Here is a 16,052-nt window from a genome sequence, read left to right on the forward strand (position 1 = left end):
AATAAAAACCTATCACCTTTACTGTAATGATTAAACTATTAATGTCTCTATTACGATAGCAAGGTCTCAAAAGAGTAAAGATGTTTCTTATAGCACTATTGCTGAGTGATTATATGATCATAAAATTTAATAAACAGATAAAAAGTAAAAAGGATTGAATATGATCTGTTAAATATATATATATATATTTAACATATATATATATATATATGAAGGGATTTATATTCCTAGTAAACATTACAATGAAATTACCCAGTAAAACTTACTAGACCCTGAAAAATATTTAACACTTACCTTTAGGCTCTGCTACTCTAACGAAGAGAAATTCAGTATGCCAACCCACCAAGCCATAAGGTGAGTCATTGGGCAAAGTCGTTATCACAGATTTGTTTCTTTTCTGATCAATGGTAGCACCTTTTGATGGGTCCTCAACTCCTTCTGTGGTAATTCGAATGAGTGTTATGCTCACAATCTCTGATAACTCTGGAACATCATCAGCAAGAATAGTCAGCGTGATTGTAGACAGTGCCTGACCTTCAGAAAATGAGATCTAAAATTTTAAAGAAAGAAGATTTTATTTATTTTGTAATTATCACCGTGCATTTTCAAAAGATTAAGTTTTCTTTCAATACTGACCACAACTTATATAACAAGAGGGATTTAAGTGACACAATATGATTCTACAAATCACTCAAATGTTTTTCATATTAAAAATGGAAGATTGTAGGAAAAAGAAAAAAAGTAAACCATTATGGAAACTCAATCTGATAAAACATGCAGCTGAACTGTCACATCCTGAAGGCTGCATTCTATTAAAATATAGGGTACACGGTCTCTCTGGGAGTCTAAGTCCCAGATACTGTATTTTTAAAAAATCTGTAGAAATAAAAAAAGTTGACATACTAAGTTTAAACATTTTTCCCTACAAAAATTTTGCCAGGTTTGCTATTTCCTTTGATTAAACTCTGAATAGATGTGTAATTTAACAATGAATCAACCAAAATAGAGGTAGAGAAAGATTAAAAGAGATACAAATCAAAGCATCTCTCTCCTCCTGCTGTGCCTCTATTGTCTATAGTCAAATCCAAATTTTCTAAAAGGCATCTGAAATCCTTTCTGATAGGGCTTCTGTATGCTCTTTGAATATTATTTCCCAGCTCTCTCCATTTGCTCTATTCTCTAGCAACACGACTACATACTGCAATCATTCAAACTAGCATTCCAGGCCCATTTTGTTGTTCATCTCTCCACCTTAAGAAGGTAGTTGATATAAACTCAAGAGCTTTATTAATAAAATCGGGGTCAGAAAATTACTACTCTTTGGCCAAATCCATTTTTTTTTCATCAAGTTTTACCAGAATACAGACAAGTTCATTCAATTACATACTGTTCAACACTTTATTGTGCTAGAAAACTAAAGTTGGGTATCTAGGAAAGAGACTATAATAGCACACAAGTCTAAAATATTCACTATCTGGCCCTCTATATCAATGGTTTACTGAATCTTGAATAAAACAATTAATTCTTCCAAATATAGTCTACATTTAATATACTATTCTCCATTTAAATAGAAATCATTTTAGTCATGTTTATATAAGAAAGATTATTTGTGAAAATACAATTCAGAACATACAGAACCTGATAAATACAACTTATATAGTTGTATAAATAGATCTGATAATTTGTGTAAAGTAAATATTCAATGCAATAAAATTTGCGATAACATTTTTAAGACACTGAAGCTCTAATCTCCTTTCAAACGATACAGAAACCTAGAAATGGTGGGTCATAACATTCACTTGTCGTTTTGTGAGATAATTTCATGAGAGATCTTTTAAAGGAACTCTTCAAAGAAGTATTTGGGGAAAATACAGGGATAAATCTATGAAACCTGAGATGAGTCTAGAAGACCACCCATCTTCCAATTAGGAACTAAAGGTTCTTTAAACTCTCTCTTTCCATTTGCTTCTCTGACCCAATTCTGATTCCATTCTTCAACCAGTGCCCCAATTTTATACTATTTTCCAAGAGTAGATAAAGTGATCCTCTGCCCAAATCCCTTCTTGGGACTGATGCACCCATCCCCCAGCTAGTGGGAATAACAGCTTTTACATTTCTCAGTGGGAGCTGCCTTCAGCTGTAGCAAACTTTCACTCAAGGTTATGCCCCACTCAATGTGGTGTGAGGTCTAGGATGGCTAAAACAGGGATGCAAAATCTCAGCCTCCTTGCTCTAACTGGAAACAACTCCAAAGGACCAGCTCAGCTCCAGAACTTCCTCAGAGACTCAACCTCAGGTACAACTACCCAGGGATCAACATTCCCCTCTGCACATCCCTACCTTCCTTGTTTCCTTATAGTTGTGTCTCCCCAGGAATTCACCCACAATCACAGAGTCTGTCTACAGGAAACTCAACTTACATCATTCAGCAATTCTAATCTACTTTTTCATACATATGTCTACCTTACATAGATTTGTTCCCTACTGGGACACCTGGGTGGCTCAGTGGTTGAGCGTCTTTGCCTTTGGCTCAGGTTGTGATCCCAGGGCTGGGGTCCAGGGATCGAGTCCCACATCGGGCTCTCTGCTTCTTTTATTTTTTTAATTTTTTAAAATTTTTTTAAAATTTATTTATGATAGTCACACAGAGAGAGAGAGGCAGAGACATAGGCAGAGGGAGAAGCAGGCTCCATGCACTGGGAGCCCGACGTGGGATTCGATCCCAGGTCACCAGGATCACGCCCTGGGCCAAAGGCAGGTGCCAAACCGCTGCGCCACCCAGGGATCCCAGGCTCTCTGCTTCTTCCTCTGCCTATGTCTCTGCCTTTCTCTGGGTCTCTCATGAATAAGTAAATAAAAACTTAAAAAAAATTGTGCCCTATTTACTGCTTCCATTTTACCCAAATCTTGAAACCATATTTCCATCTCCAGTTTGATTGGTTTTATCTTTCTGAAACTGTAACACATCCATAATTTGGCCAACAAAAGGGATGATTTTTTTTACAGACAATTTTGGAATTACAGAAAAAAAGAACAATAATCACAACATTAAAACTAACATTAAAGCTAACATTAAATTGTATCCCTCTCTACAGTGATTAATAGGTTCCAGTGTTGACATGGTTAAACTCAAACACTTCATCCTTGAAGTAGGGTTTGGTCCCATGCATCAATAGTAATCATAATTTAAAAGTGACTCTCCTGCAATTTTGTAAATTACATACCACTCCTGAAGTAGGAAATATATCACTAATACTTCCAACAGCTTCCCACGCTACGGTTACACGACCATACGTTCCTTTTAAGCGCTCAACATTCAAGGTTATGAGGCTATCTTGCTCCATTTCTTCTACTTGCTTATATAATGAATTCTGGAAAACACACAGGAAGTCACAAGGGATTAGATGAAATTACCTAGGTAGGTTTTTATTTCATGCTATTGTGTGTGTGCAAACTTCACAGTACTAAGCAACATGATACATTAAAACAACATGATACAAGTGAAAAATATAGTTTTATAAAACACAGCAATATACGATGACCATGTTTTAATTTGAAATACACTTTTCAATAACTAAAAGTAAATTAAAATGTTAATCATTATAGGGTTATTTTTACTTTGTCTTCTTGTTGCTCTTATTTTCAAATTTCTTCAATGAACATAATATTTTCACATTCCAAAAGCATACCTTTTGGAAAGCATCATACATAGCATCTAGAGTTCATAGAAATGAAAGGACATAGTCAGGAAATAAGGAAAGTCTTCTTCCCCTGTATAACTTCTGGCAACCCCTCTAGGTCTTGATTTCTACTTTAAAATAAGCTTTTGGTCTACATAGTCTCTAAAATCCCAGTCAAATGTAAAGACATCATGAGAATCAGGGCACTCTTTCTGATCATTTACAAATGCCTCTTACCCTTAAGTTCATATCCTCTCAAATGTTCTGCAGGCTTTGCGGTTTCCATTGATGGTGTTTCATCTTTAGCCCCTGGTCTTTACAACTATTTTTCCTGCCAGAAATATCCCCTGGCCCTTTTTTCACTTAGACTCTGCAGTCTCTTTCTTCTGTTCCAGACTGATTTCTACCTCCCTGTGACTGGAACTCCTTCTCTAACATCTACAGCTTGCCAGCTGCTGAATGAGCTTTTGCTCAAAATTAATGCTCCTTCTTACAATACCCCTAGTTTATCCATAGCTCCTTCTTACAATACCCCTAGTTTATCCATAAGCAATAAAGGAAGAATGTGGAGTATAAAGATTTTCAAAAATCTTTCCAGTAATAGTTTTAATTTTCTTGTCTTTTTACAATGGTAATCTGAAAAGAAATTCCTCCATGAATTTCTTAAAGCTTCTGAAAGCTTCTACATGGAATGCAAATAGTCTATCGGATGGATATCAGATGGCAGGCAGTGTTTTACACTGTATTTTAACATATTGTTACAAATATTACATAGTTATAAAATCTTGCTCAAAGTATTCAAAGTTCCTACAGAAAATATCTTGATTTAAAAACATGCATATAGGGGTACCTGGCTGGCTCAATCAGTAGAGCAGGTGACTCAATTTGGGGGTTGTAAATTCAAGTCCCACATTGGGTTTAGAGATTACTTAAAAACAAAAATCTTTAAAGAAATAAAATATTCATATAATTTGTTCACAAAAAATATATGCATTTTCAAACAGAAGTATCTCTGGCAATGCCCTTTGTTGATAAGGGTTAGAAAAATAAGGATTTAATACAGCCAAAAATTATCAAGAAACTCTCTTTATCTACTAAATCTTAACTTAGAACAGGCTGTCCAGACACAAGAGGCCTGTACTGAGAAATTCTACTGAACGGACTAAAAGAACCCAGGATTAAACCACAGTGCTTTAATGTCTCTAGAATAATCTTAGAACAACTTCCAAAAGGAGAAATCTATCATAGAAATGTGCTCCCCAGCTGCAGCAGGGCTCCAAGGTGAGAAGATGAGACCATGTAGTAGGGCATGTTGATTCTTGCTCCAGGCTCCCCAGCTCTGCCCTATGTATTTGTGTGACCCTGAGAAAGCCATGTGAGCATTCTCTCCTCTCCCCTGCATAACGATGGGTTCTTACTAAGCATCTCCTATGTGCCAGGCACTTTTCTGGAATAAAGTTATGAATAAAGCAGTAACTCAGTCATCTCTCACAGCCTTGAATTCTAGTAAAAGAAACTGACAATAGACAAAAAAAAAAAGCCCACTATCAGTTTCATTAAGAACAAGGCAGGAGAAAATAGATACAGAATGATGGTGGGGAGTTACAATTTTTAATCCAGGAGGCCCTTCTGGTAAGGTGTCATTTCAGCAGAGACTGGCAAAAAATGAGGAAACAAGTCATGTGAGGACCTGGTGGAGACAGAGATAATTTTCCTTTTTCCTAACCTTCCCCACAACAGCTCATGCCTTAGAGCTGCACTGTCCTACACAGGAGCCACTGGCCACATGTGGCTGTTGAGCACCTAAAATGTGACTGGTCTATAACTGTAAAATGCAGACTGGAGGTTGAAGACGGTATAAAGAAAAAGGATATAAATTATTCCATCAATCATTTTATGTTGGTTAATATGTTGAGTTATGTAAAATAAAACATTAACAAGAGTTTCACCTGTTTCTATTCTTTTTATGTGGCTAAAAAACTTAAAGATATGTATATGGCTCACAATATAATACTGGGCAGAGCTGCCTCAGAGGAAGCTGACCTGCCTTTACCTCCAGAGAGGGGCTAGACTGGGTAACAGGGTGATCTTACCACCCCTGCAAACAATTGACTCAGGGCCTTAGCACATTCAAAACTCATCTCATCCCTCAAATCTGCTCTTTCTACAGGTATCCTTATGTCACTGAAAGGCAAATGTCTGCTTCCTGTAGCTCTGTGGTTTTTTTGCTGAATTACTGCACTAGTTTCCTGTCTATTTCTGTCCTTGCCCACTTATAATCGAGTCTCAATTCTATGGCCAGAGTGGTTCTTTTAAAATGAGCCAGATGAAGTTGCTCTTCCACTCCAACCCTTTCCCTCGGGGGCTAACTTCATTACAGTATGCAGGAGCTTGTGCAGGAGTTGAGTTCACATAGTAGTCTCCCTATCCTTCCAAGGCCTGCTCTAACATTGGCCCTCACCCGGTGTCTAGGAAGTTGGGTTTAGGAGGATTCCCACTATTCCTGGGACTCATACTGGCTCCCTATGCTTGAACTGTACACACAATGGGGTTTATATTGAACACCTACTTTCTCTCTGGGAGTCTGGAATTTTGGCACGTGTCAGGCTGAGGGTGCCTGCATGATTAGTCCCCAGTTAAGACCCCAGGCACTGAGTCTCTAATGAGCTTGGATGGCAACACATCTCACATGCTGTCACAATTCAACTCAGTGCTGGGAGAATTAAATGTGTCCTGTATAACTTCCCTGAGAGAGAGCTCTTGGAAACTTGCCCCTCATTTCCTCCACACTTTGTCCCATAAGTCTTTTCCCTTGATGATTTTTGCTTTGTATCCTCTTCTTTGTAATAGATAAATCCTAGTATGAGTATGACTAAACCTTGAATCCTTTGAGTCCTCCTAGCAAGTCACCAAACCCGTGGTTACTACTGGGGAAGCCCATAACAGGGCCCTGGCCCTTCACCTCTTGGGCCTCATCTCTCCCTCAAACTCGGATTTCAGCCACAGTGGCTTCCTTGATTCACCAAATGGAGGCCTCACTTCAGGGCCTTTCATCTTGTTCATGGCTCCCCTGCCTTGAATGTTCTTCACCTCTCTCCCCCAGGCCTTTGTTCTAATATCACTTCTTCAGCGCCTCCCTCCCTGACAGCCTATGTTTTATTTCTCTGCACACAACCTCAGTCCCCTCTAAAACGCTGTCCATCTGGCCTCCCCGCCTAACGTTCCTCCAGGGCACTTACTGCCATCAGATATAGTAGAGATGTCTCACATGTCTTTGTCTACTGTATGTCTCCCTTTGCCTCCTCTACAATTTGGGACAGTGAGGGTAGAGATTTTTTACTATTTTATTTTTTGATAGCATCTGAAACAGTATCTGATACATAGGAAGAGTTTGCTAAGTAATGGCTACATGAATGAATAAATTAATGAACAGATGGAGTGGCTTATTGGTTCTGGCCAGGGAGACATAAGAAGAGTTCTCTAGAGGCATCTGGGAAATCCCTTCCTTATCCCAAGTGCCACATTTGTCTCTTTCCCCAGCTGGACATGAATAAGAAAGCAGTAGCCCTAACAATAACATCAGCTTTCAAACAACCAATGAAGAATCAGCTTTATGTTGGCAAAATGGAGAGAGAGAATCTGAGTCATGGTGACACAGTAGAGTACCAACCCAACCCTGAAGCCCATCTTCTCTGTGGACATGTTTCTGGTGTTTAAGCCACTTTAAGTTGGGTTTTCCTTGGAGAATATTTCAGAGAAAGATGAATGATTGCTGCAGCTATAACTCTACTTAAGAAATCAAGATAGAGTTGGCAAATAGGGCTAAATGATACAATATAAATGGATGACATTTTGCTTATGGGTAAAGGAATATGAAGTCTGAGCATGGAAGCTAACTTGGTAAGATCTGCATAGTTCTCTTTCCTCAGGAAAAAGCACCTTCATGTGCATCATACATGTATAGTTATAAACATCTCCCTCCCTCCCTCTTTCTCTCTCTCTCTAATACACAAAGGTCAGTAGCTGAGGTATGTGAGAAAACACAGTATACAGTCTATTTTTAATCTGCTTCATAATCACCCTCTAGAGTTAAGGCTAATAGTGGAGCTGAATCCTAGAACTAGGGCCAACTGGTAACATTTCAAAGTCAATCTTGTAAGAGGGAGCAGTATAATAAAAAAAATTAGGGCAAGTAGACTCAGAGGTTTCAATGTGTAGGACTATAAATTATAAGATATCAGTAAAGTTCACTGTAAAATGCAGAGTGAATGGGGGGTGAACGGCTCAGTCACTTAAGTGTCTGACTCTTGATTTCAGCTCAGCTCATGATCTGAAGGTTGAGAGATCAAGCCCCACATTGGGCTCCGTGCTTGGTGCAAAGTCTTCTTGAGATTCCCTCTCTTACTCCCTCTCTCTTTGCTCTTTCCCCACTCTTATGCTCTCCCTCTAAATAAATAAATAAACAAACAAACAAATAAATAAATATAATAAATCATTTTGATTTCTAAGTGTGGGATCTTTACCTGAGCAAATCCAACGATTCCATAGGCATCATCATTAGACAAAATCGTTATTTTTACATAACCATTAATACCAATCTCTGCTCCTCCTTTGGGATTTTTAAGCTGAACTCTAAAGGATTCTTCTTCTTCTGGAACTGTATCATCAAGGATGTTTACTGCTATTATAGCTTCTCTGTTACCAGGTTCAAATATCAGTTCACCTGAACTAGCATAAGAAGTATATCAAATAAGTCGGCTGCAACAAATCTCAGGCATATACATACACATACCCATAAAACTCTCAGAACACTGATATTACACATTTGGAAAAATCATATTTCATAAATAAACTTATAATACAAAATGTTCATAATACTGATTAACTTGATAAAATAGATATAAGAAATACGGTATATAACCAAATTTCTAGATTATAAATTACTCTTATATTTTGTATATTTCCAGTCATTAAATAAACACTCAGAAATTAAGTGTCATATAAAACTATGGTGAGCATAAAGAGATTCTATATAAAATGTTGAACCTACCCTGGAATAAAGTCAGACTGGCTCGAGATGTAGGCCAGCTCATATATGCATGAGTGGATGGCTCCCACTAGAGCAATTAAATTCTTGCTTGAATTAAGGGACTTTACTGTAACAGAAGTTGCATCACGAGCAGAAGGGGCTTCCAGAATGAAAGAGAATCGATTCAGCTCTGAATTCCAGCAGTAAAGAGCAGACATAGCTTGGCCAATAAGAAGGATGTGGACTGTGGGAAGGACAGAAAAGACAATTATAGTAAAACATGTATGTCACTGTGCACACTTCCCATCGCAGTACCAAAACAGAATTTTTCCATACTCAAAGTTCCATTTTGATTTTTGATTTCACTGATATGACCTGATTTCTGAAAATCAAAATATTACTTGAAATAACTGAATGTGTAAATAGTAATTTTTATAATGCTATGGAGTAACTAAACCAGCCTAACAGTAAACCCATAATTCACTTACTAAATAAGAAACCACTGGATAGTCAAGCCCAAGTGGATTGTGGACTCTTTATATTCATCTCAGTACTTATTTGTTGGATAGCATAGTAGGATATTTTTAAAAGTGAAAGACATGCATAATCCCATAACTAAATATTTCATTTTTATATTTTCCTTTCCAGCCACCATCCATATGAATTCATGATGAACATAATTATAAACAGACTACAAAAATTCTTAATTAAAAAGCTTAATCCTATATTTATATGGCATTTCTTTTTTATTTTTTTAAAAGATTTTATTTATTCATGAGAGACGCACAGAGAGAGGCAGAGACATAGGCAGAGGGAGAAGCAGGCTACCTCCCTGTGGGGAACCTGAGGCAGGACTCGATCCCTGGGACCATAACCTGAACCAAAGGCAGATGCTCAAACACTGAGCCACCCAGGTGCCCTATATGGCATTTCTTAAGTGTTGCTACAAAGCATTCAAACTTATGATTTTAATGCATAATCTATAGAGTTTATCTTTAAAATATACTTAATTTCTCTACATTATTATTTTTTTATTTTCCAATATTAATTAGAGACAGTTATTAATTCTTTTCACTTGACAAATTTTTTTAAGTAGGCTCCACATCCAGCATGAAGTCCAAATGCAGGGCTTGAACTCACAACCCTGAGAAATCAAGACCTCAGCTGAGGGCAAGAATTGAACGCTTAACCAACTGAGCCACACAGATGCCCCTTCACCTTATAAATTCTTAAAGGTGATAATTAGGCCAAAGGATATGAACAGATTTATGATCTCGGAGTACATGCTATCAATGCTTTTTGAAATGTTACTTGTTTTGAAATGAAAAAAGAGCTATTAATGATTCAATCCAATGGAAAATATTAGCAAATATGGAGGGGAAAGGGGCTTAGTACATTGTATAGGAGGGGAAATTCAGAGTCAGGGAGCTTACTACATTGTATACGCCACTAAGCAATCTTCAGACTTAAAACTAGGGAAAATGGGAAGAAACCATCTAGAAACACGCACAAATTCCAGAACCTGAAGAAACACATCAGAACATAAAAGATACCAACTAAGATGGGTTTGGTTATTAAAACAGCACACAGAACTAGAAGCCACAAACATTTTAGTCTATAAGATTACAATGGAAGATCCATATCCCTACTCTCAAGTATCAAGAATTACTCATTATGTTTATTTACGGTAATTATTTAAGTACTATTGCAGGTTAGTAAATGTTGCATAAAAGGTAAAAAACAAGAAAAATGTTAATAATAAACATGCTTTTTAAAAATGACCATATATGTTTCATAAAGCTCTATAAACTAGAGATATTCAGTAAAGAGCAAATTCCTCAGCTGGATCTCACATCTTCCAAGTTTAAATGATTCTATAGTTTCAATAAATCATCAATTAATCAATCTATAGGCTCAACTAAAATCACAAAGTGTTCTGAGCATTACTGATTATGTATCCTAATCCTTGGAGATATAACTTATTCACTTCCTCCCAATCTGGTAAGTATGGGAAGGCCCCAAATAGATAAATAGACATTCAGAGTAGGAAATGTAGGGGGCTCAAATCTGCATTTTCATATGCAGAGAGTGTTTTCTCAGAAAATAGCCATTTGTACTGCTCCAGATCATAGAACTGGGCCAAAAGTTTATAAGGATAAAAACCCCAAGTCTCTACCCTGGGGAGCAGAATTTTAACTGGTATTAATTATAGAATTCCCTTCCAGTTAGCAAAACTATACACAAACAAAAGTATCCCAAAGGAAGGCAAATGGCTGAGATAACTTAAGGAGTCAATGTACAGAGAGAGTCCAGGACCAAGGGCTAGAGTGAGCATTCCTACCACTTAGAGATCTGGGAAAAGAAGAAACCAGTAACACACAGAACAGTCAGAGAGTGCACATAGAGAGTCAGAGAGTCCATGGGAAGCAGTGTCCTCAGGAGAGTGGGACTCCAGTGCAAAGAGATGAGGGACATTTTGAGAGAAGTTTAAGAGTGTATCTGTTCTGGGGGATGCTGTGGAAGAATTTGGGGAGTTGGAGGAGTGGACGGTTGGGCCTCTAGTCTATAAATTAGGGCTCATGTCGTCCAGAGCACACCCAGACCATATGGGATGAGGTGCTTTCTCCCGAGGGAACCTGGGCTTCTTATGATGACTACACAGGGATGAAGAAAGTGATGAATTCATCCAAGGATTTCCACAGATGATGATTTTCAAAGGTAATAGTTTTGGTGAAGTGGAGAGTGCTGGGAAATGAAGGAGAGGGGGTGGGGTCAGTGTCTTTCTAGCAGTGTTAATTACATCTCTCTTCCTTATAGAAACTTTCTGGACATCCCTTAGACCTGGTCAAATTTTCTCCATTTTCTGGGACAAGAGCACTTTATCTTCTCATAGCAGTTATCTGTTTGTAGCTAGTAACTTATTTGTGTAATTACATATCATGTCTTCCTTCCCTACTGCATGTTAAAACTTCTTCAGAGAAGAGGCTATAAAAGATTTTGTTTACCCTTGTTTCTTCAGGGCCCACCAATATGCCTGGTACATAAATGGCACCTTAAAAAATCTATTAAATAATGAAGGAGGGAAGGAAGAAGGGAAAGACAAGTTTATATGTCCTTGCAGCCTTTGTCATATTCATTCTTCCTCTTCTCTTTAAAGAATTCAGTTACCACCCAATAATCTCTGTCAAGTCATTAAGCAGAATAAATATGTAATCCTCACAGTCATGGCTCCAATCTAATATTTGACATATTCAAAATAAGAAAGTCCTTGAATATTATTTAATGCATAATTTCAGCTTTCAGGGGATCTATAATAAGCCATCCTAAATAATTACTTATAATCTTTTCATACTTCTACAACCTCAAGTCACAGAAACAAAAGGAATAAAAAGACCTTACAATGGGTCCCTTAACAAGCCTCTGGCAGAATTTTTCAAAAATTCTTTTAGAAAGTGTGCCTATTCTCTTTCTTTAAAAATCTTTAAAGGGAATTCTATAACTTCAATTAGCAGCCCATTCAGGCAGCACTTGTCATCCTTAAAAACATTCATTAGGAAACTATTTTGAATTATAATAAGTGACTCAAGTAGATACAGTTAGTCCACTTGAAAACTTGATGTACAAGAAAAGCAAAAATAATAAAGCCACAAAATTAAAAGACAAGTAGACACAAACTAAACAAATACATGATGAAAGATACATCATTTATTTAGTAAATCAACTGCTGAGTGAATGATAAGAAAGTCACAGAGCTATATTTCACAGGATAGCATCACAGCTTTAAGGCCTGTCAATTAAAGAGGCTGACAATTAAAGAGAAGTTATTTACGGACAGGATGCTCAGAACAGAGACAGATACAGGACTCTGACAACAGAGTGAACCTGGAGTGGAGGCCAGATAATGTAACAGACCAGATACGAGGTGGCCAGGGTCTGGGACACCAGGCCAAGGAGGGGTAGGGCACATGGAAATAAAGCACAATTAAACAGATAATCCATAAAAAATGAGAAATAAATAAGATAAAATTCCTGGTCAGTAACTGAGGTGATTGAAGGAGACAGTGTCTAATGATTATCCTGCCTGACGCAGAAAATTGCAGCCAGGCACCTAGGAGAAAAAGGACAAGAACAGACTCCTATATTTGCACTAAATCCTCTGCTCTTCTCAATATCATTTACTTTGTAGATTTTAGCTTTTATGAGTTCAACTACCTGAATGCATCGATGACTCCAAAATCTAAACCTCTAACTGATTTCTTCAGTGCCACGTCTCTAACCACCTGCAGAGGCTTCTATATTGACTCTTGCAGTTGCAAACTATTGCATCCAGCATGTTCTATACACCAAAGCTAGGTGGAGTTATAAAACATCCCTTTGATCATTCCTTGCCTTTGAAATGCCTTCAAGGATTTCTCTACCCCAATAATGCTCAGAGTGTAGTCCCCAGACCCCTAGCGGTCACTGAGACACTTTAGGAGGGTCTGTGAAGTCAAAACTATTTTTGTAGTAATAGTAAGATGTTACTTGTCTATATTATTCTCATTCTTCCATGAGTGTATGTGAGATTTTCTAGAGTCCATACAATCAATAATATTGAAGTAGAATACAGACACAGACTTAAGAATCCGATGTTGTCTATTAAGCTAGACAGTAAAGAAATTTGCAAAAACAAGAAAGTAATGCCACCCTTCTTACAAAAGTTTTGTCTTGGAAAATACGTTTTTTTTTTAAATAAACATACTACTTTTGTTCACATATAATGCGCTCATTGCTATTATTCCCAATTGAACTAATAAGTATCTTTAAAATTTCTCGTCTTCAATTTTGAATACAATAAATATCAGTAAATAAAATCCATATGAAATCCTTAAATTTTTAAGAGGATTTTTAATTCTTAAATTTCCTACAGCAAAAATACTTGGGAATCACTGAATTATCCAATACAGTCAAATACTGAGCCTGACATTCCAGACCTTCTTGTGTAGATGCTAGTGTGTTTCCAACCTTATCACCACTACAACCTGAGTCAAATACTCTGTCTCCACCACTCTTGTCTGCTCGTTGTGCCTGCAACATCATATATACTTCTACCTTTCTCTTTTGCTCACACCTTTCCCTCTACCCACAACATTTCCAACCAGCCTACCCAGGCCTAGCTCAAATTCCCCTCGGAGACCTCGTAGCCACTTCAATTCTACCATTCATAGAGCAAATGGGACGGGTATTCTATCTTGAATTATCTTAATATTTTTCTTGCTTCTCTAACCAGACATTAAACCTTTGAAGGCAAAAAATTCTTTATAACTTTAAACAATGACTTACATATAATGTCTAATCATAAGCTGTGCTGTTTCATTCATACAAAATTGCTATATCTCAATTTAAAAGTGGGTGTTTGATTCATCCAGACTCACGGCTAAGTTACTTGGTTTGGCTGCCAAGTTCCTCTGGGCATCTTAACAGGAGACACGCTGACTCACTGAGCACGCCCCCTGCTCTGTTCACACCTGCTCTGGGAGGCAGTCCCACAAGCACACTGTGCCAACTGCTGCTGCCTTCTGAGCCTTATTACTATGGGCCCACCCAAGTGATTCTTCACCAACTCTGAAATAATCCGATGGCCTCTGGACAACATTCACCCCTTGGTTTCTCACTAATAGACTTTGTTTTGGAAACCACTGTGAATAAAAATATTGATTATGTTTCTGATGTGTGGATGAAAGTACAGAAAACCAAGAAGGAATCAGACTGGAAGGATGAGAAAGTAAACACAGAGAGCAGAGTCCTTACAATCATTTTCTGACTTTTTAAAAATACTTCAATGCAGATACATGTTAACCTCTTATACTTTTATATTTAAAACATATACTATATGTAATGTCATGCTTCATTTTTCTCTAGGTAAAAGAAATGTATTATCTTACTTTTATCCTTCACTAATATTTTCTGCCATATTTCCGTTATTCTAATTCTTCTCAAGCACAATGCCTATTTTAAAATTTTGAGCTTCTAGTATTTCCAGAAATACTCCTGTTAAGATCTTGATTTTATATTCTCATTAAAATACCCAGTGCCTGGCAATGCGATACCATCTCTAATTCAATATGATTAAAATTATTCTAGCTTTCTACAGTGCATTTCAGATTAGTTAGCAGTTTAACCACCCTTACCAATTCCTGAAGCTGGTGTGAAGGAGTAGATTCTATTAACAGCAGTAAAATCCAGGGACTGAAAATATCTGAAAGATGACTGTCCTGTTTCCCAGACAAAAATATCAATAGAATTCTGATTTCCTACAATAATGGAATAAAAGTCAAATCTGAAGGCAAAAGTCATAGGGAAAAAATGACAAAATTACACAATAATAATTATTAAAATATTAAATTTAATCTAAAAAACAAGTTTAGTAGGATATTCCTCCAAATTAATTTAGTTAAGCAAAAATACAACCTAGTAGGAAAATACTTCAGAAGTCTTTTCACATTTACCAGATGAAGGATATATACATGGCTGGCCACTGATTAATCATGATCTGATATTAAAGAAAAAACAGTGACATGTTGTTTTTTAGGAATGTTGAAATTTTACCTATGAAAGTTTCACTAGGCAGAAGAAAGAGAATATTTTCAAATAGTCTTATCAAAAGTTGCTGAACACTAATTATTACTACTATAGATTACTCATGGGTCCCCAAGTACAGTCACATAAATTGTGACTATCAAATATTACTGTTGGCACTTTGGATATTCAGAGATATTTCCACTTTACATACTCATCCCCAATCTTATTTTAATATAACTTTAAGGCAGTTGTTCATAATCTAAAGATTATAGACATATCACTTAAAATGTGGGGTTTTTTTCCAAAATCCATTTGTAGCTGACAGTCAATACATTATCCATCAAGAAATGGATTAGCAAAAAATTATCCCAAGAGCTACATGTTTTCACATAGAACATATGACACAAATGCTAGATAATTTTGACAACTATGTATGCATTATCTCCTTACCTAGAAAGACAGTTTTGGCAAAAATCAAATAAATATCATCGCCTGAAGTCAAGGCCTCAACTTGTGTAGTCCCATTGATTGGCACTTCTTGAAAGTTAATAAACTCACTGCCAGACCATCTGAGTAAAAGGGAATTTGGACTGGCATTAATCTGGGAGATAGCTAAGAACACAGAGCCTCCTCTGGTGAATAAGGCTGTGCTCAGCACACCTCGGACAGGGAGTGTTTGATGTAACATGAAGCTTTCTCCACTCCATCTGAAGACCTGTGGGAAATGTTCAAATACAAAACCCTTTGTGATTAGGAATTTGGCACTTGTGTGAATTTATGCA

General features: G+C 37.0%; 1 protein-coding gene across 1 annotated transcript in view; it reads right to left on the bottom strand.

Annotated features, from left to right (window-relative positions):
* ADGRV1 (adhesion G protein-coupled receptor V1) overlaps positions 1-16,052 on the bottom strand; it is a 517,368-nt gene that overhangs the window by 356,423 nt on the left and 144,893 nt on the right. Inside the window, exons 49-54 of the mRNA XM_025438360.3 lie at positions 15,721-15,985; positions 14,880-15,002; positions 8,731-8,953; positions 8,204-8,408; positions 3,225-3,371; positions 295-550 (exon numbers count right to left, since the gene is read on the bottom strand). Coding sequence (XP_025294145.3) covers positions 295-550; positions 3,225-3,371; positions 8,204-8,408; positions 8,731-8,953; positions 14,880-15,002; positions 15,721-15,985 — 1,219 coding nt within the window. The remainder of the gene's footprint in view (positions 1-294; positions 551-3,224; positions 3,372-8,203; positions 8,409-8,730; positions 8,954-14,879; positions 15,003-15,720; positions 15,986-16,052) is intronic.

This window comes from Canis lupus, chromosome 3, assembly GCF_003254725.2.
Source record: "Canis lupus dingo isolate Sandy chromosome 3, ASM325472v2, whole genome shotgun sequence".
Lineage (NCBI taxonomy): Eukaryota > Metazoa > Chordata > Mammalia > Carnivora > Canidae > Canis > Canis lupus.